Source organism: Mesoplodon bidens (genome assembly GCF_964165515.1).
Source record: "Mesoplodon bidens genome assembly, chromosome: 4".
Taxonomy (NCBI): Eukaryota; Metazoa; Chordata; class Mammalia; order Artiodactyla; family Ziphiidae; genus Mesoplodon; species Mesoplodon bidens.
This window is the reverse complement of record NC_138160.1, coordinates 28,606,927-28,634,669: the sequence shown is the minus strand read 5'-3', so window position 1 is coordinate 28,634,669 and position 27,743 is coordinate 28,606,927. Positions and strand designations below refer to the sequence as shown.

The window sequence follows — 27,743 nt, the reverse complement described above, 5'->3', positions numbered from 1 at the left end:
AGCACTATTTACAATAGCCAGGACATGGAAGCAACATAAATGTCCATCAACAGATGAATGGCTAAAGAAGATGTGGTACATATGTACACAGTGGACTATTACTCAGCCATAAAAAAGAACAAAATTGGGTCATTTGTAGAGACATGGGTTGGACCTAGAGACTGTCATACAGAGTGAAGTAAGTCAGAAAGAGAAAAACAAATATCGTCTATTAACACATATATGTGAAATCTAGAAAAATGGTACAGATGAACCTGTTTGCAAGGCAGAAATAGAGACACAGATGTAGAGAGCAAATGTATGGACACCAAAGATGGAAAAGCAGGAGTGGGATGAATTGGGAGATTGGGACTGACATATGTGCACTGCCATGTGTAAAACAGATAGCTAGTGGGAACCTTCTGTATAGTGCAGGGAGCTCAGCTCGGTGATCTGCAGTGACCTAGGTGGATGGGATAGGGGAGGATTGGGAAGGAGGTCCAAGAGGGAGGGGATATATGTATACGTGTAGCTGATTCACTTCATCATACAACAGAAACTGACACAACATTGTAAATCAACTATACACCAATTTTTTTAAAAGTCAAAAAAATTCATCCAGAAATATTTACTGAATATCAGCTATCTTCTAGGCATTATATTCATGATGATTAAAAAACAAAAGCAAAACCCTTATGCACACCATTCTTGGGTTGTTGCTGTTGTTTAATTTGGGGAATGAGGGGTACAGAATGCAATAGAAAAATAAGGAAAGTACTAAGGTTAGTACTTAAAGTTGATACAAATAAACATTTGAGTCAGCAGATGTAAAATTTTTTCTTCCAGTTTTATTGAGATATAAATGACACACAGCACTGTATAAATTTAAGGTGTAGAGCATAATTATTTGATTTACATACATTAGGGACTGACTATCACAATAAGTTTACTGAATATGCATCATCTCATAGATACTAAATTAAAGAAATAGAAATGTTTTCTTGTGATGAGAACTCTTAGAATTTACTCTTAAGAACTTTCATATATATTGTACAGCAGTGCTTATTATATTTATCGTGTTGTATATTACATCCTTAGTATTGTAACTGGAAATGTGTACATTTTGACTGCCTTCCTCCACTTCCTCCTCCCCTACACCCACCTCTGGTAACCACAAATTTTATCTATTTTTCTGAGTTTATTTTTGAAATATAACAACACCATGTTAGTTCTTGGCACACAAGATAGGGATTTGATATTTCTATACATTTCAAGCTGATCACAATGATAAGTTGAGTTACCATCTGTCGCCATTCAAAGATATTACATAATTATTGACTATATTCCCCACACTGTACATTTCATACCCATGACTCATTAATTTTATAACTGAAGTTTGTACCTCTCAACCTCCCTCATGTATATCTTTCCTCCCCCTACCCCACACCCCTCTGGCAACCACCTGTTTGTTCTCTGTATCTATTAGTCTGTTTTTGTTTTGTTTTGTTTTTTAGATTCCACAAATAAGTAAGACCATGCAGTGTTTGTCTTTCTCTGAGTTATTTCACTTAAAATAATAGCCTCTAGGTCCATCCATATTGTCGCAAATGGCAAGATGTCATTCGTTTTCATGGCTGAGTAATATTCCATTGTGTGTGTATGTATGTATGTGTGTGTGTGTATATATATATATATATATATATATATATATATATATATATAGCACATCTTCTTTATCCATTCATCTATTGATGGGCATTTAAGTTGCCTCCATATGTTGGCTAGTGTAAATAGTGCTGCAATGAACACAGAGGTGCATATATCTTTTCTAATTAGTGTTTTTGTTTTCTTTGGATAATACACAGGAGTGGAATTGTTGGATCATATGGTAGTTATATTTTTAATTTTTTGAGGAACCTCCATACTGTGTTCCATAGTAGCTGCACCAATGTGCATTCCCACCAACAGGGCACAAGGGTTCCCTTTTTTCCACATCCTGACCAATGTTTATTATTTGTTGTCTTCTTGATGCAAGCCATTCTGAAAGGTGTGAGATGATATCTTATTGTGGTTTTGATTTCCATTTCCCTTTTCATAAGTGATGTTGAGCATCTTTTCATGTACCTGTTGGCCATCTGTATGTGTTCTTTGGAAAATTTCTATTCAGATCCTCTGCCCATTTTTAAATCAGCTTTTATGTTTTTTGATGTTGAGTTGTATGAGTTCTTTGTATATTTTGGATATTAACCCCTTATCAAATACACTGTTTGCATATATCAATTTCTTCTCCCATTCAGTAGGCAGCCTTTACATTTTGTTGATATTTTCCTTCACTGTGCAAAAGCTTTTTAGTTTGATGTATTCCCATTTGTTTATCTTTGCTTTCGTTTCCCTTGCCTAAGCAGACAGATCCAAAAAAAAATTACTAAGACTGACGTCAAAGAGCATACTACCTATGTTTTCTTTGAGAGGCTTTATGGTTTCCAGTCTTAGGTTTAAGTCTTTAATGCATTTTGAATTTCTTTTTGTGCATGGTGTGAGAGAGTAGTCCAGTTTGATCCTTTCCCATGTAGCTGTCCAGTTTTCCCACCACTGTTGGTTGAAGAAGCTGTCTTTTCTCCATTGTATATTCTTCACTACTTTGTCATAGATTATTTGCCCATATAAGAGTGGGTTCATTTCTGGGCTCTCTATTCTGCCCCATTGAACTGTGTATCTGTTTTTGTGCCAGTACTATACTGTTTTGATTACCATAGCTTTGTAGTATAGTTGGAAATCAGGTCACGTGATACCTCCATCTTTGTTCTTTCTCAAGATTGTTTTGCCTATTTGAGGACTTTTGTGTTCCTGTACAAATTTAAGAATTATTTGTTCTAGTTCTGTGAAAAATGTCATTGGTATTTTGATAGGGATTGCACTGAATCTGTAGATTTCCTTAGGTAGTATAGTCATTTAAACAATACTGATTCTTCCAATTCATGAACACAGGATATCTTTCCATTTGTTTGTGTCATCTTCAATTTCTTTTATCATTGTCTTAGAGTTTTACAAGTACAGGTCTTTTACCTCCTTAGATTTATTCCTTGGTATTTTATTCCTTTTGATGTGGTTGTAAATGGGATTCTTTCCTTAATTTCTCTAATAGTTCATTGTTAGTTATAGAAATGCAACAGATTCCTGTATATTAATTTTGTAACCTGCTACTTTACTGAATTCATTGAGGAGCTCTACTAGTTTTCTGGTAGCATCTTTAGGATCTTCTATGTTTAGTGTCATGTCATCTGCAAACAGTGACAATTGTACTTCTTCCTTTCCAGTTTGGATTTATTTTATTTTTCTGATTGTTGTGGCTAGGACTTCCAATACTACGTTGAATAAAAGTGGCGAGAGTGGACATCCTTGTGTTCTTCCTGATCTTAGAAGAAATGCGCTAAGCTTTTCACCATTGACTATGATGTTAGCTGTGGGCTTATCATATGGGCTTTATTGTGTTGAAGTATGTTCCCTCTAAGCCCACTTTCTGGAGAGTTTTTTTTTTATCATAAATGGATGTTGAATTTTATCAAAATCTTTTTGGCATCTGTTGAGATGATCATATGATTTCATTCTTCAATTTGTTATTCATATTGATTGATTTGCAAATACTGAACCATCCTTGTATCCCTGGGATAAATCCCACTTGATCATGGTGTATGATCCTTTGAATGTATTGTTGAATTTGGTTTGCTAATATTTTGTTGAGGATTTTTGTATTTGTCCATCAATAATACTGGCCTACAATTTTCTTTTTTGTGATCTCTTTATCTGGTTTTGATATCAGGGCAATGCTGGCCTTGTGGAATGAATCTGTAAGTGTTTCTTTCTCCTCAGTTTTTGGAACAGTTTGAAGAGGATACATGTTACTCTTCTCTAAATGTTTGGTAAAATTCACCTATGAAGCCATCTGGCTCCAGGCTTTTGTTTGTTGGGAGTTTTTTATTATTATTATTGATTCATTTCCATTACTGGTAATCAGTCTATTCACATTTTCTATTTCTTCCTGATTCAGTCTTGCGAGATTGTACATTTCTAGAAATTTGTACATTTCCTCTAGGTTATCCATTTCATTGGTGTATAATTGTTCATATAATTTCTTATGATCCTTTGTATTTCTGTGGTATCAGTTGTTACTTCTTTTTCACTTCTGACTTTATTGATGTGGGCCCTCCTTTTATCTTTTCAAAGAACCACCTCTCAGTTTCATTGATCTTTATTATTGTTTTATTAGTCTCCATTTATTTATGCTCTTATGTATATGATCTTTTTCCTTCTAAATTTGGGTTTTATTTGTCCTTCTTTTTCTAATTCCTTTAGGTGTAATGTTGGGGTTCTTTTTTCATTTTTGAGATGTTTCTTGTTTCCTGAGGTAGGCTTGTATGGCTAAAATTTCCTTCTTAGAACTGCTTTTGTTGCATCCCACAGACTTTGGATCTTTGTGTTTTGTTTTCGTCTGTCTATAGGTATTTTTTGATTTCTTCTTTTATTTCCTCAGTGATCCATTGGTTGCTTAGCAGAATGTTATTTAGTCTCCATGTTTGTGGTTTTTGAAGTTTTTTCTTGTAGCTGATTTCTAGTCTCATATACTGTATTTCGAAAAGATGCTTGATATGATTTCAGTTATCTTAAATTTACTGAGACTTGTTTTGTGGCATAATGTGATCTGTCCTGTAGAATGTTCCATGTACATCTTAAAGAATGTTTATTTGCTGTTTTTGGATGGAAGGTATATATATATATATATATATATGTGTGTGTGTGTGTATCTCCATTTGGTTTAATGTATCATTTTTTTAAGGAAAAATGTTTTCTATTGAAATGGGTAATTGGAACTGGGAAAGAAATGTGGGGATATTTATCTGTTTCTTTCATACATGGAGTGTGTTTGTGATTTGCAGTGTCTGAATTAAGGTTTCATTAAGATCTCACTTTCATCAAGGATAGGTTCATCTGAAGAAAAACCAGCCAACCGAAAGGAAAACCCTTAAATCACAAGATACCATTGCCAAATTCAAAGAACATATGTGAAGTACATATTCTCTAGTCAAGCTGATCCATGCTGTGTTCTTTTTTTCTTATTGTTTGCCACTTTATTATGCTTCTCTGATATTACATTTTTATAAATTGAAGGTTTGTGGCAACTCTGAGTTGAGTAAGGCTATTGCCACCATTTTCCCAACAGCATTTGCTCACTTAGTGTCTCAGAGTCACATTTTGGTACTTCTCACAATATTATAAGCTTTTTCATTACTACTGAATTATGGTGATCTGTGATCAGTGATCTTTTTTTAGAGCTCTTCTACTTATATTTTTAATTTTTATTTTATATTGGAGTATAGTTGATTTACAATTTTTGTGTTTCAGGTGTACAGCAGGGTGATTTAGTTATACATATATGCATTCTTTTTCAGATTCTGTTCCCATATAGGTTATTACAGAGTACTGAGGAGAGTTCCCTGTGCTATACAGTAGGTCCTTGTTGACTATCTATTTTATTTATAGTAGTGTCTACATGTTAATCCCAACTTCCTAATTTATCCCTTTCCCCCACCTTTTGCCTTTGGTAACCATACGTTTGTTTTCTAACTCTGTGAGTCTGTTTCTGTTTTGTAAATAAGTTCATTTATATGTTTTTTTATTCCACATACAAGTGATGTCATGATATTTGTCTTTGTCTGACTTACTGTACTTAGTATGATAATCTCTATGTCCATCCATGTTGCTGCAAATGGCATTATTTCATTCTTTTTATGGCTGAGTAATATTCCATTATACATATATACCACATCTTCTTTATCCATTCATCTGTTGATGGACATTTAGGTTGCTTCCATGTCTTGGCTATGGTAAATAGTACTGCAATGAATATTGGGGTGGCTGTATCTTTTTGGAGTATGGTTTTCTCCAGATATATGCTGAGGAGTGGGATTGCAGGATCATATGGTAGCTCTATCTTTAGTTTTTAAGGAACCTCCCTACTGTTCTCCATAGTGGCTGCACCAATTTACATTCCCACCAACAGTGTAAGGGGGTTCCCTTTGTTCCACACCCTCTCCAGCATTTACTGTTTGTAGACTTTCTGACAATGGCCATTCTGACTGGTGTGAGGTGATACCTCATTATAGTTTTGATTTGAATTTCTCTAGTAAGTAGTGATGCTGAACATCTTTTCATGTGTTTTCTGGCCACTTGCATGTCTTCTTTGGAGAAATGTCTATTTAGTTCTGCCCATTTTTTTATTTTTTTTGTTTTTTTTATATTGGGCTGCATGAGCTGTTTGTATATTTTGGAGATTAATCCTTTGTCGATTGCTTCATTTCCAAGTATTTTTTCCCATTCTGTGAGTTGTATTTTTGTTTATAGTTTTCTTGGTGGTGCAAAAGCTTTTAAGTTTAATTAGGTCCCATTTGTTTATTTTTGTTTTTATTTTTCTTACTCTAGGGGGTGAATCCAAAAGGATATTGCTGCAATTTATGTCAAAGAGTGTTCTGCCTGTGTTTTCCTCTAAGAGTTTTATAGTATCTGGCCTTAAATCCATTTTGTGTATATTTTTGTGTATGGTTTTAGTACATTCTCTAACTTCATTCTTTTACATGTAGCTGTCCAGTTTTCTCAGCACCATTTACTGAAGATACAGTCTTGTCTCCACTGTATATTCTTGCCTCCTTTGTTATAGATAAATTGACTGTAGGTGTGTGAGTTTATTTCTGGGCTGTATATCCTGTTCCATTGATCTATATTTTTGTCTTTTTGCCAGTACCATACTGTTTTGATTACTGTAGCTTTATAGTAGAGCCTGAGGTCAGGGGGCCTGGATCCTCCTGCTCTGTTTTTCTTTCTCAAGATTGCTTTGCCTATTTGGGGTCTTTTGTGTTTCCATACAAATTTTAAGTTTTTTGTTCTAGATCTGCAAAAACTGCCATTGGTCATTTGATATGGATTGCATTAAATCTGTAGATTACCTTGGGTGGTATACTCATTTTGACAATATTGATTCTTCAATCCAAGAACATGGTATTTTTCTATCTGCTTATGTCATCTTTGATTTTTTTCATAAATATCTTACAGTTTACAGAGTACAGGTCTTTTGCCTCCTTAGGTAGGTTTATTCCTAGGTATTTTATTCTTTTTTATACAATAGTAAATGAGATTGTTTCCTTAATTTCTCTTTCTGATCTTTCTTTCTTTGTGTATATAAATGCAACAGATTTCTGTGTATTAATTTTGTATCCTGCAACTTTACTGAATTCATTGATGAGCTCTAGTAGTGTTCTGGTAGCATCTTTAGTATTTTCTATGTATAGTATTATGTCATCTGCAGGTAGTGACAGTTTTACTTCTTCTTTGCAAATTTGAATTCCTTTTATTTATTTTTCTTCTCTGATTGACGTGGCTAGGACTTCCAAAACCATGTTGAATAAAAGTGGTGAGAGTGGACATCCTTGTCTTGTTCCTGATCTTAGAGGAAATGTTTAAGTTTTTCACCATTGAATATGTTGTTAGCTGTGGGTTTGTCATATATGGCCTTTATTATTTTAGGTATGTTCCCTCTATGCCCACTTTCCAGAGAGTTTTTTTAATCATAAATGGGTGTTGAATTTTGCCAAAAGCTTTTTCTGCATCTATTGAGATAAATATATGGTTTTTATTGTTCACTTTGTTAACGTGGTGTATCACACTGATTGATTTGTGCATATTGAAAAATCCTTGCATCCATGGGATAAATCCCTCTTGATCATGGTGTATGATCCTTTTAATATATTGTTGGATTCAGTTTGCTAGTATTTTGTTGAGGATTTTTGCATCTTTGTTTATTGGTGGTATTGGCCTGTAATTTTCTTTCTTTCGTTTTTTTTTGTGGTATCTGTCTGGTTTTGGTATTAGGGTGATGGTGACCTCATAGAGTGAGTTTGGGAGTGTTCCTTCCTCTAAAATTTTTAAAAATAATTTTAGAATGACAGGTGTCAACTCTTCTCTAAATGGGTAGGGACAGGTCTTGGCATCAAAATGGGGACCTACAGGACAACTCACACCAATGAGTAGTCTCCAGTACCTTCGGCAGCAGTGTCCTTGTCCCCACAGTGAGCCACAGCCACATGCACACCCCACCTCTCCAGGAGATCTTCCAAGCCCAGCAGGTAGGTCTGGCCCAAGTGGCTATGAAGTCACTTATTTTTCCCCTGGGTCCTGGTGCACACGAGACTCTGTGCACACCATCCAAGAGTGGAGTTTGTTTCCCCCAGTCCTGTGAAGTTCCTGTGATCAAGTCCCACTGGGCTTCAAAGCCAAATTCCCTGGGGCTCCTCCTCCCAATTACAAACCCCTAAACTGGGAAGCCTGACATGGGGCTCAGAACGCTATGACTCCTATGGGAGAACCTCTGTGATATAATTATTTTCCAATTTGTGAGTCACCCACTCAGCAGGTTTGAGATTTGATTGTATCACAGATGCACCCCTTCTACCAACTCATTGTGGGTGGCTTCTTCTTTGTTTAGGAAGTAGAATATCTTTTTTTCATAGGTTTCAGTCTTTTTTGTTGATGGTTCACAGTTAGTAGTGATTTTGGTGTTTTCTTAAGAGTAGGTGAGCTCAGGTTCTTCTACTCCACCATCTTGTCCTTGGACCCTGTTCCAATCTGTGTTAATGTGGTCCTTGAACCAGTAGCATCAGCTTCCTCTGGGAGATTGTTTATGTACCTTTAAGGCCAGTGTTTCCTTATTGATTTTCTTTCTGGATGATCTGCCCTCTGATATATGCATGGTGTGAAATTCCCCTACTATTATTGAGTTACTGTCAATTTCTCCCTTTATGTCTGTTAATATTTGCTTTATGTATTTAGGTGCTCCCTATGTTGGGTGAATATGTATTTACCTTTGTTATATCTTCATTTTGGATTGATTTCTTGATCATTGTATAATGTTCTTTGTCTCTTGTTACAATCTTTGTTTTAAGATCTATTTTGTCTGATACCTTTATTGCTACCATGGCTTTCTTTTCACTTCTATTTTCATGAAATACCTCTTTCCATCCCCTCACTTTCAGTCTGTCTTTAGATCTGAAGTGAGTCTCTTATAGGCATACAGGTTTTGTATTTGTATCCCTTCAGCCACTCTATGTCTTTTAATTGGATAATTTAATTCATTTATATTTAACATAATTATTGATAGTTATGTACTTATTGCCACCTTGTTAATTGTTTTTATAGTTCTTTTTTGTTCATTTCTTCACTTCTTTTGTGATTTGTTGACCATCTTTAGTGTTATATTTGGATTCCTTTCTCTTTTTTGTGTATCTATGATAGACTTTTGGTTTGTGGTTACCATGAGGTTTATTTTATTGATTTTTTTGATTTTTATATTTTTAGTTCTTTACTGGAGTACAATTGCGTTACAATGGTGGGTTAGTTTGTGCTTTATAACAAAGTGAATCAGTTATACATATACATATGTTCCCATAACTCTTCCTTCTTGCATCTCCCTCCCTCCCACCCTCGCTATTCCACCCCTCCAGGCGGTCACAAAGCACCGAGCTGATCTCCCTGTGCCATGCGGCTGCTTCACACTAGCTATCTACCTTAAGTTTGTTAGTGTATATATGTCCATGACTCACTCTCGCTTTGTCACCGCTTACCCTTCCCCCTCCCCATATCCTCAAGTCCATTCTCGAGTAGGTTTGTGTCTTTATTCCTCTCTTACCCCTAGGTTCTTCAAGACATTTTTTCCCTTAAATTCCATATATATGTGTTAGCATACGGTATTTGTATTTTTCTTTCTGACTGACTTCACTCTGTATGACAGACTCTAGATATATCCACCTCATTAAAAATAGCTCAATTTCATTTCTTTTTCTGGCTGAGTAATATTCCATTGTATATATGTGCCACATCTTCTTTATCTGTTCATCTGATGATGGACACTTAGGTTGTTTCCATCTCTGGGCTATTGTAAATGGAGCTGCAATGAACATTTTTTTACATGACACTTTTTGAATAATGGTTTTCTCAGGGTACATGCCAGGAGTGGGATTGCTGGGTCATATGGTAGTTCTATTTGTAGTATTTTAAGGAACCTCCATACTGTTCTCCATAGTGGTTGTACATATTCACATTCCCACCAGCAGGGCCAGAGTGTTCCCTTTTCTTCCCACCCTCTCCAGGATTTATTGTTTCTAGATTTTTTTGATGATGGCCATGCTGACTGGTGTGAGATAATATTTCATTGTAGTTTTGATTTCCATTTCTCTAATGATTAATGACTTTGAGCATTCTTTAATGTGCTTGTTGGCAGTCTGTATATCTTCTTTGGAGAAATGTCTATTTAGGTCTTCTGCCCATTTTTGGATTGGGTTGTTTGTTTTTTTGTTGTTAAGCTGCATGAGCTGCTTGTAAATTTTGGAGCATAATCCTTTGACAGTTGCTTCATTTGAAAATATTTTCAACCATTCTTAGGCTTGTCATTTGGTCTTGTTTATGGTTTCCTTTGCTGTGCAGAAGCTTTGAAGTTTCATTAGGTCCCATTTGCTTATTTTTGTTTTTATTTCCATTTCTCTAGTAGGTGGGTCAAAAAGGATCTTGCTGTGATTTATGTCATAGAGTGTTCTGCCTGTATTTTCCTCTAAGAATTTGATAGTGTCTCACCTTAAATTTAGGTCTGTGATCCATTTTGAGCTTATTTTTGTGTATGGTGTTAGAGAGTGATCTAATCTCATACTTTTACATGTACCTGTCGAGTTTTGCCAGCACCACTTATTAAACAGGCTGTACATTTCTCCACTGTACATTTCTGCCTCCTTTATCAAACATAAGGTGACCATACGTTCATGGGTTTATCTCTGGGCTTTCTATCCTGTTCCATTGATCTATATTTCTATTTTTGTGCCAGTACCATATTGTACTGTAGCTTTGTAGTATAGTCTGAAGTCAGGGAGCCTGATTCCTCCAGCTCCATTTTTCTCTCTCAAGATTGCTTTGGCTATTCGGGGTCTTTTGTGTTTCCATACAAATTGTGAAATTTTTTGTTCTAGTTCTGTGAAAAATGCCAGTGGTAGTTTGATAGGGATTACATTGAATCTCTAGATTACTTTGCGTAGTAGAGTCATTTTCACAATGTTGGTTTTTCCAATCCAAGAACATGGTATATCTCTCCATCTATTTGTATCATCTTTAATTTCTTTCATCAGTGTCTTATAATTTTCTGCATACAGGTCTTTTGTCTCCTTAGGTAAGTTTATTCCTACGCATTTTATTTTTTTTGTTGTTGCAATGGTAAATGGGAGTGTTTTCTTGATTTCACTTTCAGATTTTTCATCATTAGTGTACAGGAATGCCAGAGATTTCTGTGCATTAATTTTGTATCCTGCTACTTTACCAAATTAATTGATTAGTTCTAGTAGTTTTCTAGTAGCATCTTTAGGATTCTCTATGTATAGTATCATGTCATCTGCAAACAGTGACAGTTTTACTTTTTCTTTTCCAATTTGGATTCCTTTTATTTCCTTTTCTTCTCTGAATGCTGTAACTAAAACTTCCAAAACTATGTTGAATAAGAGTGGTGAGAGTGGGCAACCTTGTCTTGTTCCTGATCTTAGTGGAAAAAGCTTTCACTTTTTCACCATTGAGGACAATGTTGGCTGTGGTTTTGTCATATATGGCCTTTATTATGTTGAGGAAAGTTCCCTCTATGCCTACTTTCTGAAAGTTCCCTCTATGCCTACTTTCTGCACGGTTTTTATCGTAAATGGGTATTGACTTTTGTCAAAAGATTTCTTTGCATCTATTGTGATGATGATATGGTGTTTCTCCTTCAATTTTTTAATATGGTGTATCACGTTGATTGATTTGCATATATTGAAGAATCCTTGCATTCCTGGAATATACCCCACTTTGTCCTGGTGTATGATCCCTTTAATGTGTTGTTGGATTCTGTTTGCTAGTATTTTGTTGAGGATACTTGCATCTATGTTCATCAGTGATATTGTCCTGTAGTTTTCTTTCTTGGTGACATCCTTGTCTGGTTTTGGTATCAAGGTGATAGTGGCCTCGTAGTATGTGTTTGGGAGTGTTCCTCCCTCTGTTATATTTTGGAAGAGTTTGAGAAGGATAGGTGTTAACTCTTCTCTAAATGTTTGATAGAATTTGCCAGTGAAACCATCTGGTCCTGGGCTTTTGTTTGATGGAAGATTTTTACTCACAGTTTCAATTTCAGTGCTTGTGATTGGTCTGTTCATATTTTCTAATTCTTCCTGATTCAGTCTTGGCCGGTTGTGCATTTCTAAGAATTTGTCCACTTCTCCCAGGTTGTCCATTTTACTGGCATAGAGTTGCTTGTAGTAATCTCTCATGATCTTGTGTATTTCTGCAGTGTCAGTTGTTACCTCTCCTTTTGCATTTCTAATTCTATTGATTTGACTCTTCTCCCTTTTTTCTTGATAAGTCAGGCTAATGGTTTATCAATTTTGCTTGTCTTCTAAAAGAACCAGCTTTTAGTTTTATTGATCTTTGCTAGCGTTTCCTTCATTTTTTTCATTTATTTCTGATCTAATCTTTATGATTGCTTTCCTTCTGCTTACTTTGGGGAATTTTTGTTCTTCTTTCTCTAATTGATTTAGGTGCAAGGTTAGGTTGTTTATTCGAGATGTTTCCTGTTTCTTAAGGTAGGATTGTATTGCTATAAACTTCCATCTTAGAACTGCTTTTGCTTCATCCATAGGTTTTGGGTTGTCGTGTCTCCATTGTCATTTGTTTCTAGGTACTTTTTAATTTCCTCTTTGATTTCTTCAGTGATCACTTCGTTATTAAGTAGTGTATTGTTTAGTCTCCATGTGCTTGTATTTTTTACAGATTTTTTCCTGTAATTAATATCTAGTCTCATAGCATTGTGGTCGGAAAAGATACTTGATACAATTTCAATTTTCTTAAATTTACCAAGGCTTGATTTGTGACCCAAGATATGATCTATCCTGGAGAATGTTCCATGAGCACTTGAGAAAAATGTGTATTCTGTTGTTTTTGGATGGAGTGTCCTATAAATATCAATTAAGTCCATCTTGCTTAATGTATCATTTAAAGCTTGCATTTCCTTATTTATTTTCATTTTGGATGATCTGTCCATTGGTGGAAGTGGGGTGTTATAGTCCCCTACTATGAATGTGTTACTGTCGATTGCCCCTTTTTATTGCTGTTAGTATTTGCCTTATGTATTGAAGTGCTCCTATGTTGGGTGCATAAATATTTACAATTGTTATATCTTCTTCTTGGATTGATTCCTTCATCATTATGTAGTGTCCTTCTTTGTCTCTTCTAATAGTCTTTATTTTAAGGTCTATTTTGTATGATATGAGAATTGCTACTCCAGCTTTCTTTTGGTTTCTATTTGCATGGAATATCTTTTTCCATCCCCTTACTTTAAGTCTGTATGTGTCTCTAGGTCTGAAGTGGGTCTCTTGTAGACAGCATATATATAGGTCTTGTTTTTTTGTATCCATTCAGCCAATCTGTGTCTTTTGGTGGGAGCATTTAGTCTATTTACTTTTAAGGTAATTATTGATATATATGTTCCTATTCCCACTTTTTTAATTGTTTTGGGTTTGTTATTGTAGTTCTTTTCCTTCTCTTGTGTTTCTTGCCTAGAGAAGTTCCTTTAGCATTTGTTGTAAAGCTTGTTTGGTGGTGCCGAACTCTCTCAGCTTTTGCTTGTCTGTAAAGTTTTTAATTTCTTCATCAAATCTGAATGAGATCCTTGCTGGGTAGAGTAATCTTGGTTGCAGGTTTTTGTCCTTCATCTCTTTATATATATCCTGCCAGTCCCTTCTGGCTTGCAGAATTTCTGTGGAAAGATCAGCTTTTAACCTTATGGGGATACCCTTGTGTGTTATTTGTTGTTATTCCCTTGCTGCTTTTAATATGTTTTCTTTGTATTTAATTTTTGACAGTTTCATTAATATGTGTCTTGGTGTATTTCTCCTTGGATTTATCCTGTATGGACTCTCTGTGCTTCCTGGACTTGATTAACAATTTCCTTTCCCATATTAGGGAAGTTTTCAACTTAATCTCTTCAAATATTTTCTCAGTCCCTTTCTTTTTCTCTTCTTCTTCTGGAACCCCTATAATTCGAATGTTGGTGCATTTAATGTTGTCCCAGAGGTCTCTGTGACTGTCCTCAGTTCATTTCATTGTTTTTTCTTTATTCTGCTCTGCAGTAGTTATTTCCACTATTTTGTCATCCGTGTCACTTATCCGTTCTTCTGCCTCTGTTATTTTGTTATTGATCGCATCTAGAGTATATTTAATTTCATTTATTTTGTTGTTCATCATTGCTTGTTTCATCTTTAGTTCTTCTAGGTCCTTGTTAAATGTTTCTTGCATTTTGTCTATTCTATTTCCAAGATTTTGGATCATCTTTACTATCATTATTCTGAATTCTTTTTCAGGTACACTTCCTATTTCCTCTTCATTTGTTAGGTCTGGTGGGTTTTTATCTTGCTCCTTCATCTGCTGTGTGTTTTTCTGTCTTCTAATTTTGATTATCTTACTGTGTTTGGGGTCTCCTTTTTGCAGGATGCAGGTTCGTAGTTCCCGTTATTTTTGGTGTCTGTCCCCAGTGGCTAAGGTTGATTCAGTGGGTTGTGTAGGCTTCCTGGTGGAGGGGACTAGTGCCTGTGTTCTGGTGGATGAGGCTGGATCTTGTCTTTCTGGTGGGCAGGTCCACATCTGGTGGTGTGTTTTGGGGTGTCTGTGGACTTATTATGATTTTAGGCAGCCTCTCTGCTAATGGATGGGGTTGTCTTCCTGTCTTGCTAGTTGTTTGGCATAGGGTGTCCAGCACTGTAGCTTGCTGGTCGTTGAGTGAAGCTGGGTGCTGGTGTTGAGATGGAGATGTCTGGAAGATTTTCGCCATTTGTTATTATGTGGAGCTAGGAGGTCTCTTGTGGACCAGTGTCCTGAAGTTGGCTCTCCCACGTCAGAGGCACAGCACTGACTGCTGGCTGCAGCACCAAGAGCCTTTCATCCACACGGCTCAGAAAAAAAAAGGAAAAGGGCAAAAAATCATACATCTTGCTCTCCAAGTCCACCTCCTCAATTTGGGATGATTCATTTTCTATTCATGTATTCCACAGATGCGGGGTACATCAAGTTGATTGTGGAGCTTTAATCCGCTGCTTCTGAGGCTGCTGGGAGAGATTTCCCTTTCTCTTCTTTGTTCTCACTGCTCCCGGGGCTCAGCTTTGAATTTGGCCCTGCCTCTGCGTGTAGGTCACTGGAGGGTGTCTGTTCTTCGCTTAGACAGGATGGGGTTAAAGGAGCCACTGATTCTGGGACTCTGGCTCACTCAGGCTGGGAGGAGGGAGGGGTACAGAGTGCGGGACAAGCCTGCAGTGGCAGAGGCCAGTGGGACGTTTCACTAGCCTGAGTTGCGCCGTGCGTTCTCCTGGGGCAGTTGCCCCTGATTCCCGGGACCCTGGCAGTGGTGGGCTGTACAGGCTCCCCTGAAGGGGGGTGTGGATAGTGACCTGTGCTCATACACAGGCTTCTTCGTGGTGGCAACAGCAGCCTTAGCGTCTCATGCCCATCTCTGTGGTCCGCGCTGTTAGCCTCAGCTCGCGCCCGTCTCTGGAGCTCCTTTAAGCAGCGCTCTTAATCCTCTCTCCTCGCGCACCAGGAAACAAAGAGGGAATAAAAATTCTCTTGCCTCTTTGGCAGCTCCAGACTTTGCCCGGACTCCTTCCCAGCTAGCCATGGCGCACTAGCCCCCTGCAGGCTGTGTTCATGCCGCCAACCCCAGTCCTCTCCCTGCGCTGCAACCAAAGTACGAGCCTCAGCTCCCAGCCCCGCCTTCCCCAGTGGCCGACCAGACAAGCCTCTTGGGCTGGTGAGTGCCGGTCAGCGCCGATCCTCTGTGCGGGAATCTCTCCGCTTTGCCCTCCGCACCCCTCTGGTTGCACTCTCCTCTGCTACTCCGAAGCTTCCCCCCTCCACCACCCACAGTCTCCGCCCACAAAGAGGCTCCTAGTGTGTGGAAACCTTTCTTCCTTCACGGCTCCCTCCCACTGGTGCTGGTCCCATCCCTATTCTTTTGTCTCTGTTTTTTCTTGTTTTTTTTTTTTTTTTGCCCTACCCAGGTATATGTGGAGTTTCTTGACTTTTGGGAGGTCTGAGGTCTTCTGCCAGCGTTCAGTAGGTGTTCTGTAGAAGTTGTTCCACGTGTAGCTGTATTTCTGGTGTATCTATGGGGAGGAAGGTGATCTCCGTGTCTTACTGTTCCGCCATCTTCCCTGGAAGTCCACCATGAGGTTTATATATAGCCATATATATATATATAATTATTTTAAGTTGCTGATCTCTAAGTTCAAATGCATTTTAACAACCCTGCATTTTTACTCCCCTCTTCCATGTTTACTGTTTTTGACATATTTTATGTTTTTGTTTTGTATATCCCTTAACTACTTATTGTGGGTATAGATGATTTTGCTACTTTTGCCTTTTAATCTTTCTACTAGCTTTATACATGGTTGATTTATTACCTTTATTGCATATTTGTCTTTACCACTTAAATTTTCCTTTTGTAATTTTCATGTTTCTAACTGTGGCATTTTCTTTTTCACTTAGAGAAGTTCCTTTTAGCATTTCTTGTAAAGCTGGTTTGGTGGTGCTGAATTTTTTTAGCTTTTGCTTGTCTGTGAAACTTTTGATCTCTCTATCAAATCTAAATGAAAGCTTTGCCAGGTAGAGTATTCTTTCCCCTTTCATCACTTGAAATATATCGTGCCCTTCTGGCCTGCAGAGTTTCTGCTGAAGAGTCAACTGATAGCCATATGGGAGTTCTTTTCTACTCGTTGCTTTTCCCTTGCTGATTTTTTTATTTTTATTTTTATTAGGGTATAGTTGACTTACAGTGTTGTATTAGTTTCAGGTGTACAGCAAACTGAATCTGTTATACATATACATATATCCACTCTTTCTTAGATTCTTTTCCCATATAGGCCATTACAGAGTATTGAGTAGAGTTCCCTATGCTATACAGTAGGTCCTTATTAGTTATCTATTTTATATGTAGTAGTGTGTATGTGTCAATCCCAATCTTCCTATTTATCCCTCCCCCCAACAAACCCCCCAGTAACCATAAGTTTATTTTCTACATCTGTAACTCTATTTCTGTTTTGTTTTGTTTTTTTTAAGATTTCTTTATTCTTTATTTTATTTTATTTTTGGCTGCATCAGATCTTAGTTGCAGCATGTGGGATCTTCATTGAGCCATGTGGGATTTTTGTTGTGGTGCACAGGCTTCTCTCTAGTTGTGGTGTCCAGGTTTTCTCTCTCTAGTTGTGGCACACAGGCTCCAGGGCACATGGGCTCTATAGTTTGTGGCACACAGGCTCTCTAATTGAGGCAAGCAAGCTCAGTATTTGTGGCACATGGGCTTAGTTGCCTCATGGCATGTGGGATCTTAGTTCCCTGACCAGGGATGAAACCCATGTGCCCTGCATTGTAAAGTGTATTCTTTACCACTGGACCACCAGGTAAGTCCCAAACTCTATTTCTGTTTTGTAGATAAGTTCATTTGTAGCCTTTTTTAGATTCCACATATGAGTGATATCATGTGATATTTGTCTTTGTCTGACTTTCTTCACTCAGTATGACAATCTCTGGGTCCATTCATGTTGCTGCAAATGGCATTATTTTTTCTTTTTTATGGCTGAGTAATATTCCACTGTATATACGTACCACATCTTCTTTATCCATTTGTCTGTTGATGGACATTTAGGTTGCTTCCATTTCCTGGTTATTGTAAATAGTGCTGCAGTGAACATTGTGGTGCATGTATCTTTTCTCCAAATAGATGCCCAGGAGTGGGATTGCTGGATCATATGGTAGTTCTATATTTAATTTTTTAAGGAACCTCCGTACTGTTCTCCATAGTGGCTGTACCAGTTTACATTCCCACCAACAATATAGGAGGGTTCCCTTTTTTCTCCACACCCTCTCCGGCATCCCTTGCTGATTTTAATTTTCTCCCTTTATCTTTAATTTTTGCCATTTTAATTACATTGTGTCTTGGTATGATTATCTTTGGGTTCCTGTTTTGGGTTCTGTGCTTCCTGGTCCTGCTTGTCTATTTCCTATTGCAGGTTAGGGCAATTTTTAGCTATTATATCATTAAATATGTCCTCTTCCCATTTCTCTCTCTGTTCTCCATCTGGGAGCCATATAATGTGAATGTCAGTACACTTGATGTTATATCACAGAGGTTTCTGAATTGTCCTCATTTTTTAAATTGTTTTTTTTTTCTGTTCAACTTCAGTTATTTCCACTGCTCTGCTTTCCAGTTCACTGATCCATTCCTCTATTTAATCCTTTTAGTGTATTTTTAATTTCAGTTTTTCTATTCTTCAGCTCTGTTTCTTTCTCTTTGTTAATCTTCATACTGTATTCACCCAATTTTCTCCCAGGTTATTTGAGTATCTTTACAATCATTACCTTGAACTCTTTATTGGATAGGTTGCCTATCTTCAGTTCAGTTAGTTCTTCTGGTGTTTTATCTTATTCCTTCATTTGGGATATATTCCTCTGTTGCCTCATTTCCCCTAATTTGCTGTTTTTATTTCAATGTATGTGGTAGGTTGATTGTATTTTCTCACCCTGGAGAAGTGGCCTTTTGTAGGAGACATCCTGTGTGTCCCAGCAGCATACTCCCCTCTGGTCACCAGAGCTATATGCTATAGGGGTGCCCCCTACATGGGCTGCATGGGTCCTTCTTTTTGTGATGAGGTGACTACTGTGGGTGGTCTGGTAGGTGTGGCTGGCTTCTTATTAGGTTGGTGTGAGGCTCTGCCTTGTGTGGAGACTACTAGTTGGTGGGGCAGGGTAGGGCATGAGATAGCTGGCTGCAGAGTCCCAGGATTCCCCTGGGTAATCCTGGTGGGCTTGTAGGCAGAGCTGGGTTCTGGAGTGGGTGACTGCAGAGCCGGTTCCTGACATGGCTGGCTGTGAGTTCCAGGGTGTTCCAAAGCTGGTGCTGGCCTGCTGGTGAGAGATACAAGGTGTCTTGGAGCTGGTGTCACCCCACTGGTAGGTGGGGCCAGATCCTGGGACTGCTGGCTGAGGGACTTAAGGTGTCTCAGAGCAGATGTCAGCCTGCTGATGGTCAGGCCCAGGGGGTACTGACATGGCAAGCTGCAGTAGTCCTGGGGCTTGTGTCTACCCACTGGTGGGTGAAACTTGGTCTTCAGACTTCTGGCTGCAGGGCCCTGAGGGTCCTGGAGCTGGTGTCTGCCCACTGGTGGGTGGAGCCAGGGTTGGCTCCAGGACCCAGGAGCCCTGAGGCTAGTCTCAGCACACACAGGGCTGGGCCCTAGGCCCTCTGATGGACAGGGCCAGGTCCCAAAGCAGCTCAGGGGGTTTTAAGGCAGCAGGGCTGCTGGTGAGTGAGCCTGTGTCTCCACCCAGCTAGTTGCTCGGCCTGAGGCATCCCAGTACTGGTGCTGACAGACTGGTGGTTGGAGCCTGGTCCTAGTGTTGGAGGGAGGATTCCAAAATGGTGCTTGCCAGCACCAGTGTCCTCGTGGTAAAACGAGCTTCCCGAAATGGCTGTCACCAGTGTCTGTGTCCCGAGGGTGAGCTCTAGTTGCCTCTTGTCTCTGAAGGAGACCCTCCAAGATCAGCAGGTGGGTCTGACTCAGGCTCCTTTCAAATTACTGCTTCTTTGCTAGGTCCTGTGAGATTTTGTGTGTGCCCTATAGGAGTGGAGCCTCTATTCCCCATAGCCCCTGGATCTCCTGATTAAGCCCTACTGACCTTTATGCTAAATGTTCTGGGGGCTCATCTTCTCAATGCAGGACCACTGGGCTTGGGAGTCGGATGTGGGGCTCAAGCCCCTCGCTCGTGGAGAACCTCTGTAATTGTAATTATTCTCTCATTTGTGGTTCACCCACCCAGGGCTCCTGACTATACCACATCTCCATCCTTCCTACCTGTCTCGTTGTGGTTCCTTCTTTATACGTTTAGTCGTAGAAGAGCTTTTCTGCCAGCCTTCCAATCTTTCACATCAATAGTTGCTCTGTAAATAGTTGTCATTTTGGTGTGCCTGTGGGCAGAGGTGAGCTTAGCGTCTTCCTACTGAAAGATATTCTTCCAGATGAACAGAACTTTCATTTATTCAGCAAATATTACTGATCACAAGATATGTCTCAGGCAAGTACTAAAAACTGAGGACACAGAAACAAGTCTGACACATTCCCTGGCCTCACAAAACCCAAAGTCTTACAGACACTGTATTTGCCAACAACATTGAAATAATTTTCCAACTTTTGTGGGCAAAATATTATCCCTTCAACCTAGACATAACCGACAGCAGGGGAAGAAGCTTATAACTGTCCCTTTACATTTCCAAGTATGATTTCTATTAAACAGGCATAGGCAAATTGGGATGTCCTCTCTAAGTTGCCCCCAATTATAAGCATTGTGTGCTTCAGCTGGGAACCAGTTGGCTGATGAACACAGCAGCCTTCATTGTTTCACAATAATAATGAGAACTGGTGCAATTAAGCCTTGCCATGATGTTGGGCTCCCAGTCATTGTCTAAATGAGCTGCTAAACATAGGTCTGGAACACCGGCTCCCAATGTAGGTCACCGGTATCCTCCACTCTTTCTTCCAGTTTCCCACTTTTAAACAGGAGGATTCTAGGACCCACATGTTCCCAGGGCTCTGAGGACCATTGAAAAGCTGGGCTCATGATCCAGTGGTTCCCAAGATCAGGCAAGGACACCAGGCTTGGTTGAGCCTCTTTCAGTCATGTAGATGTTGACCTGACAAGTGGGGGCCCTTGGTTGAACAAATGAAGCTGCTCTGGTCAGGGAAGACCTGTCCATGTGGGCCCCTCCTTCCCCATAACCAGCACAAGAGATTCATTTTCTTGGTGGCAGTGCTTTAGAGGCACCGAGGCAGCATTCAGATTCCAATACCACCATCTCTGTTCTAGCTGTGAGACACTGGGCCAGTTATTAAGCCTCTGTGGAACTTCAGTTTTAAAGGGAGAACAACAGGTGTAAGTAAATTTATATGAAGATCAAATGAGATAGTAATATGCCCAGAACATTGCCTAGTGTGTGGTAAGTGCTTAAGAAATTGTTATCTGTGTTGTTAAAACAACAGAAATTTAGTCTCACAGTTCTGGAGGCAAGAAGTCCAAAAACCACAGTTCTTGGTAGGGCCATGCTCTCTGTCTCTTAGCTTCTGGTAGTCACTGGCTTTCCTTGGCTTGTAGCTGCATAACTCCAATCTCTGCCTCCATCATCACATGGCCATCTTCCTCTGTGTGTCTGTGTCATCACATGGCTTTCTCTTTACTGCATGTGTCTGTCTTTTCTCTATAAGGACACAGTCATGTTGATTAAGTCATCTTAATTTACATCATACTTACATCTGCAAGGAAATATTTCCAAATAACATCACATTCACAGGTACCAATGGTTAGGACTTCAACTTTGGGGGAACACTTAAACTTTGGAGGATCCAATTCAACCCAGAACAAAGTTAAAGACTTTGGGGTCCTCTAAGGGGCCTTTTTAGAACAGTAGACACCCTAGAGAGAGGTCACACTTCAGCCTTTAGCAGAAAAGGCTCAACACCATTTACAGAACAGTTCAAGATAGAACATAGTGCCATGTTTGAGCAAATGTTAACAATAATAATACAAGTTTGGAGATTGGAACAGAAGGGATCCTTGTGGTCCAACGTGGCCAAAAGCTTTGTGGAGAGAAGGAATGGAAGCTAAGCTTTCATATTTCCTCTGTCTTCTTTTCTTGTAGTAGCCCCAGAGCACTCACATACTCATGGCAGGGAGAATGTGGGGCAAAGAGCTACCCCAGATGCACCTTCTCCGTCCACCATCCATAAGGAATTTAGGAGAGGCTGGCTAAGAAATCAGAGCAGCCCTGTGATGCCTAGGCTTCCATTCTGGGCCCTGCCCCAATGCCAGAAGCCTAGGGAGGAAGCCCTGCCTTGTTCTGAACAGCAGCCTACACGATGCACAATCCAAGCCCCATGGAGAACACCTGCTGCTCTGGTGGGCACGTGGGAGATGAAGAGCTCAGATTTCTATTCCACAGTAGGAACACTTGGCAGAAATATGTACTCCTTCTGAAATGCCACATCATGTACAGAAGTTTACTGGGGCATTAGAGGGCACTGATTTTTATGAAATGTTTAGGAAGAGGCCTGAAGAAGAAAATAATCAGCAATGAAGAGGTTTTGGGCTCTAGAAGCATTATATGTTACCTACTCCCAAGCGCACTTAACACTTGCAAACCAAATGGAATTCTGACAGCTAACAGAAGACATTTCTTCATGAAAAAACAAGGCACAGTCAAGGAAATGATGAGTTCTGAGAAGATAAAAAGCATTTTTCTGCCTTCATGACCTGAAGGTGAAAAATGCATAGAGAGGCAAAAATACTGTCACAGATTTGGGTAAAGAGAATACTACCTCAATTTCTACTTTTACTGACAGTTCTATTTACAAAGGACAGCAGCCTGTTCAGGGAAAAGCTTTTCTTTAGGACTGTTCAAATCTTTTCTGTAATGGAGAAAGATCAACCAGAGCTCTGAGGGGCACTGAAGCAAAGTTTGAAACAATTTCACTTTATAAAAGAAAAATGTGTTATTGGGGCCTTACTGAATTCTTTCCAGACCAGGAGTACATGGGCCAGTGCAGTCTGAGTACCACCCATAGAATATGCAAGGGTGGTCCCTGAGAAATCTAGTCCAATTCTCTGTTTCATATATGAGGAAAGGAGGGCCAAAATAATTCAGGAACTTACTTGCCCAGAGTTAGGGTAGAACAAGGATTAGTACCCAAGTAACTAATTGTATCCTTACCCTGGGAATTATTTGTGCATGTCTATGCCTTCATTTACATGGTACATTTCTGGAGGGCAGTGACCACATTTTATATATCTATATCCTTTGCTCAGGAAGCGTTGGTTAGTTGGCTGACGGGGTGACTGCTTGGTGCTCTGTATGATATGATATGATTGATAAAAGCATGAGCTAGAGTCAAAACTGCCCATGTTCAGATCTGACTGTGCCACTTATCAGCTGGATAACATTGTGCAAGTTCTTAACTTCTGTAGGCTTTACGTCTCCTTTTGTAAAATGGAAAGAACAGTTGTATTTACCTGATAGTTACTGCTGTGAAGATTCAATGAAGTGATGCAAGTAAAATATTGCGTTCAACTATTGCATACCAATCCTGCATAGCAAGGCACCTCTAAACTCAGTGCTTTAAAACTACAAGCATGAATTTTGTGCTCAGCTCAAGTTCAGCTGATCTAGTTTGACTGTGCTTGGCCTTGGCTGCAAGCTATAGGTTGGGTGTAGGTCTGCTCCATATGTCTCATCCTCCTTGGTCCAGTGGCTGCATGGGCCAGAGTCTTCTAACGGTGATGGCAGAAGCTCATCAGGGCAGCCTCATCCTCCCTCACATTCTAAGGCCCTGCAGGGATCATGTCCACTAACATCCCATTGTCCAAAGCAAGTCAGAGGGCTGAACCCAAAGTCCAGGAGTGGGGAAGTATTCACCACCAGGTGGCCATGGCAAGGGTGGGAATGTATAACATTGCTACACAGGAGTGAATGTCAGTGGATGCCAACCATTATGAATTGTTATGGAGCCTTTCTCAGTAGACACATAAAGTCTTCCATTAATACAAGTCACACTTATTCACTTACAAAAGGATAATCTTTGGTTTTTTCCTATTTTTTTTCTCCTCCCACAGATTTACTTTGCACCAAGGACAACTTATCAGCCAGTTTCTGCCAGACACTAAAAACTATGAAGAAATGTTCTGTGCCCACGGTGAGGGCTCAGTGCTGCCTCTCATGTTCCCAGACACACATCGCCCACACCCAAAGGCCAAGAAAGCGACAGCCACTCAAAAACCCCAGAGCACCCTAAGTCCAGAAGAAAGCCACCCTCCACCACAGACTGCAGCAGCCTGCTGACCGTGACATGTTCTAGGCCCAGGGACCACTTCATTGTGCTTTTAGTCTGTGTATTTCAGGTTCAACTTTGGCTCATAACTAAACAAAGCCCACTGTTCTTTAGCCACAAAACGTCCCTCATAGGAGACATGGGACTGTAATACTCACCTCTCCCTGATAGGCAGGTGAGGTATCCAGGAGAATCGGGCCTTTCATGAGATCAGCTCGTGGGAAAGGTACCAAGGTGGGCAAGTCTGTGAAATGATGTCTTTTGTTCCTCCCTTAAAGATAAAAACAGAGAGACCAGATTTTTTCCCAGACTACCTCAAGAGTTATCAGGAAACAGAGCCACACTTATCCAGGGAACAAATAATCTTATTAACTTACCTTGGTGAAATCACCCTTTTTTTGTCTCCCTACTTGGGGCAGCTGCTGCTTAAAATGTCATGGGAGAGCTTTCAGGAACATTATTGTAATTCATCCAGGCAGGGGACTGCTTTCTTCACCCTGTGTTCAACTGGGGCAGGAAGAGAAAGTGCTGGCTTCACCCTCAGTCTGTCCCTAATCCCTATGGACTCTTCATCTGGGCTGTTGGGACTCCCATTCCTTCCTGGAGACACTAGAAGAAGAGGACATGGGCAGGAACTGTAGGCTTTGTAAACCTAAGGGATTTAGGTTAGTTATACAGAAGACATTTCTGACTTAAGGATAATTTCTATGAAAACTGTTAAAAAGCAAATTAACAAATCAATGTCTTGCTAGTATAAGGAAGGGAAGAACATGGGCTTTTTGTTCTTCCCACTTCCCTAGCAAATACCCATTCCTTTGCAGAAAAGCAAATGAGTCTTCCTGTGTGGCTTTCCCTTCTCTAGCATATTCCCTGCCTGAGTCTTCTGTTCAGGGTGAACATCTTTTCACCACTAGGGGTTTACACACCACAACTGCTACGGCCAGGTCCACAGCTGCAACCTGCCCCCACCTACCCTCAGGTTGGAAAATGGGGCTCTAGATTAAAATATTTCCGAGAACCAGGTAAATTGTATTAAGTATAGAAAAGCTTAGTATAAACTTCTAGTCTCGAGAAAAAAGTCTTTTCAAAAGTGAGGTAAATCTGATCTATTCTCTAGCGCACCCAATAGTTACTTTTGAGGATCTGTTGTCTGGGGAGGGGGGGCTGGAACAGGTAAGTCAGGTAGTCCAAAAAAGTGAAATGAAAGCTAGAATGCTTCTTCTGGATGTCCCCATCACCCATCAGGACAAAGTAGGCTGTGGTCTCAGATTCAAGGTGAATTTCCTGGTTTGTAAGTGGAGGTATTTATATGAACTGAACGTGGAAAATGGGGGGGCGTGTGGAGCCCCCAGGAGAAGAAGCCCTCAGAATCAGCTCTTGACAGAGGGGAAGGCAGGAGAGTGGGCTTCATGTAGTGGGCAGCGTGTCTTCAGTCTCACGCACAGGTACTGTTAACATTCACCATGGAGCACAGTATCCCATCTCTCCCTTGAATTATCTATCCATTCAGCATAATGGTGCTATTGAAAAATGGTGCTAATATCTAGTTGGTGGCAGAACAAATATAAACATATAGATAGATGTACAAATGGGCAAGTCCACATTCATCTTCTGTTAAATTTGTAATGGTGTTGCTGGCCAACGCCAGTTCTATTGCTTGGATACCAGAAGCTTAAATTTTTTATATTATGCATTTTTTCAAGCCATTACTGTGTATTATTCTGATAAATGCCTGTGGGAAATAAAACACTGAGGTTGGGATGAAATTTGAGATAGAGCAGAAACAGGAGGTGAGTAGAAATGTTTACCAAAACCAGGGAACTTATTTCTATATAATTATGTTCTTGTATTCTGTCTTTAAATCTAAACATTGCTGGCCAGTGACAGTCTCTGGTGAAATAAGTTTTAGCAAGAAGATGCTTACATTGTCAGTGATGTGAGTAGAAAAGAACCTGATTTTTTCTAATGAGGCAGTTCTCAAAAACTGTCCCTGAAGTATAGTGTAGGCTTTCAGGGAGATTAATTTAGTAAGTTGGATGGATTTAACTTAACCTGGTACTCTGCTACCGTAGGATCATGCATGTCTTCAGAGACCTGGATATGACCAGTCTTAGAAAACTCAGGAACAAACTCTGATTCCTACTGACCTCAGCAAACTAAACTAAGCCAGATTTCCCAATATGCAAAATGTTATTTATGACCCATGTGGCAAAGATGGTAGAAATGTAGGAAGGGTCTGTCCAGGTGCTCCATTCTAGGCCTTTCTCTAGTTTCTCAAAGGCAGAATATTGGCCCCTAACCCTGCATCATGGACATTCACTTCCTGTGTGGGGCTGTGTTGTAAGACAGCACTTGCTACTAGAGTCATTTAACATGGTTGTTGCCTTAGTCACTCAGCTTTGGGTCATCAGGGTTTTGACAGGTCCCCATGCTTGCAATAAGAGAGGGACCTCAGATTAACAGGGAGACTGAAGGCAAGAACCTGAATGGAGTCTGACCATCCTTTTGGTGCTCATGGGGGCCAACATGAAGTAGCGTTGTTGGTTTATTTCTTCCATGGCCTCCTTTCTTCCCACCTTGAACAAGCAACTGAGATGTGTAGCAAGAGACACTGGATACACATCTACCATGAATCAGAGAAGCCGCCACAAGGCCTGGTGCTTAAATACATGAAGGTTCTCAAACCCAATTTGGTTTACATTGCCTTTCCCAGTGGTAGAGTTAGCTCTTCTCTGAAAAGGTGTGGGTTAGTTTAATTCTTAAACATCGAAACATAATTCAACACACGACAAGAAAACAATATTTTAAGAGACTAAATAGTGAATATTTTTGTAAAACAGGAAATCATTTTGTGATACAAGCAATGGCCCCTTTGTAGGAATGACTTGTTTTAATATTTGGTTTTCTTAATCAAGAATGCACCTCCATCCAATCTCCTGAACCATCTCTACTTGGTGGAGTCATCCCAGTGTGATGCTTTCAGATATTTAGTGAATGTTTTTGATAACTTTTATCACATTTCTGGAACACAAGTTGAGGGATTTATATTGTTTCAGATCATAATTTCCCAATCAGTTGGCTAAAATCCTCCAAACTCTGAAAGCTACACATTGCTACCCCCGAGATTACAGGTCTTAGCTCTTCTCCCTTCTGACTATAGGATCAAGCCCTGGGACAATGAATCTGTGCATAGTGATTCACTTTCGAGAGAGACCACATGACATGAACTGTCTGGTGCTAAAACTTAGCAAACATATTTGATGCTACTCTTTTTCTGTTGTATTGCTAGTTCAAATATTATTAGTAGTATTATTTTTAAGTTATGTCATTAAAAAAAAAACCTGGTTGGGGGAAGCACAATTCTACCTATCACTGTCCTCCAAAGTGGTTGTATGTGGTACACGGCCTCATCCATTGTCCTCTCTGCATCTCTGCTGCTTTGCCAGGCCCAGCCTCCTTAAGGGGTATCTTGGTGGGTACCTCAGTATTTAAAACCAGACTGTAACCATAGCCTGCCATTGTGTGGCATCAATAAATGGCCAAACTCACTGGTGTTCCCATGTGATTCATTTACCCCTACTGCGAGACTCCCACCACCCACCAGAGCAACACTGGAATTCAGCAACCTGGAGAAGGATGCTATCAATCCTTCCTCCCCCACTCCCTGCAGATTCCTTCCTACTCCACACCTCCACATAGGAGGTGTCCAAGTGACACCTCCTATCAAGGGGATAACGGCCA

At 39.7% G+C, this 27,743-nt stretch overlaps 1 protein-coding gene across 1 annotated transcript in view; it reads left to right on the top strand.

Annotated features, from left to right (window-relative positions):
- ADAMTS12 (ADAM metallopeptidase with thrombospondin type 1 motif 12) overlaps positions 1-27,537 on the top strand; it is a 392,328-nt gene extending 364,791 nt beyond the window's left edge. The window contains 2 exon segments of the mRNA XM_081230390.1: positions 23,788-23,894; positions 23,897-27,537. Coding sequence (XP_081086516.1) covers positions 23,788-23,894; positions 23,897-24,013 — 224 coding nt within the window. The 3' untranslated portion in view covers positions 24,014-27,537.
- Positions 27,538-27,743: the final 206 nt, after the last annotated feature.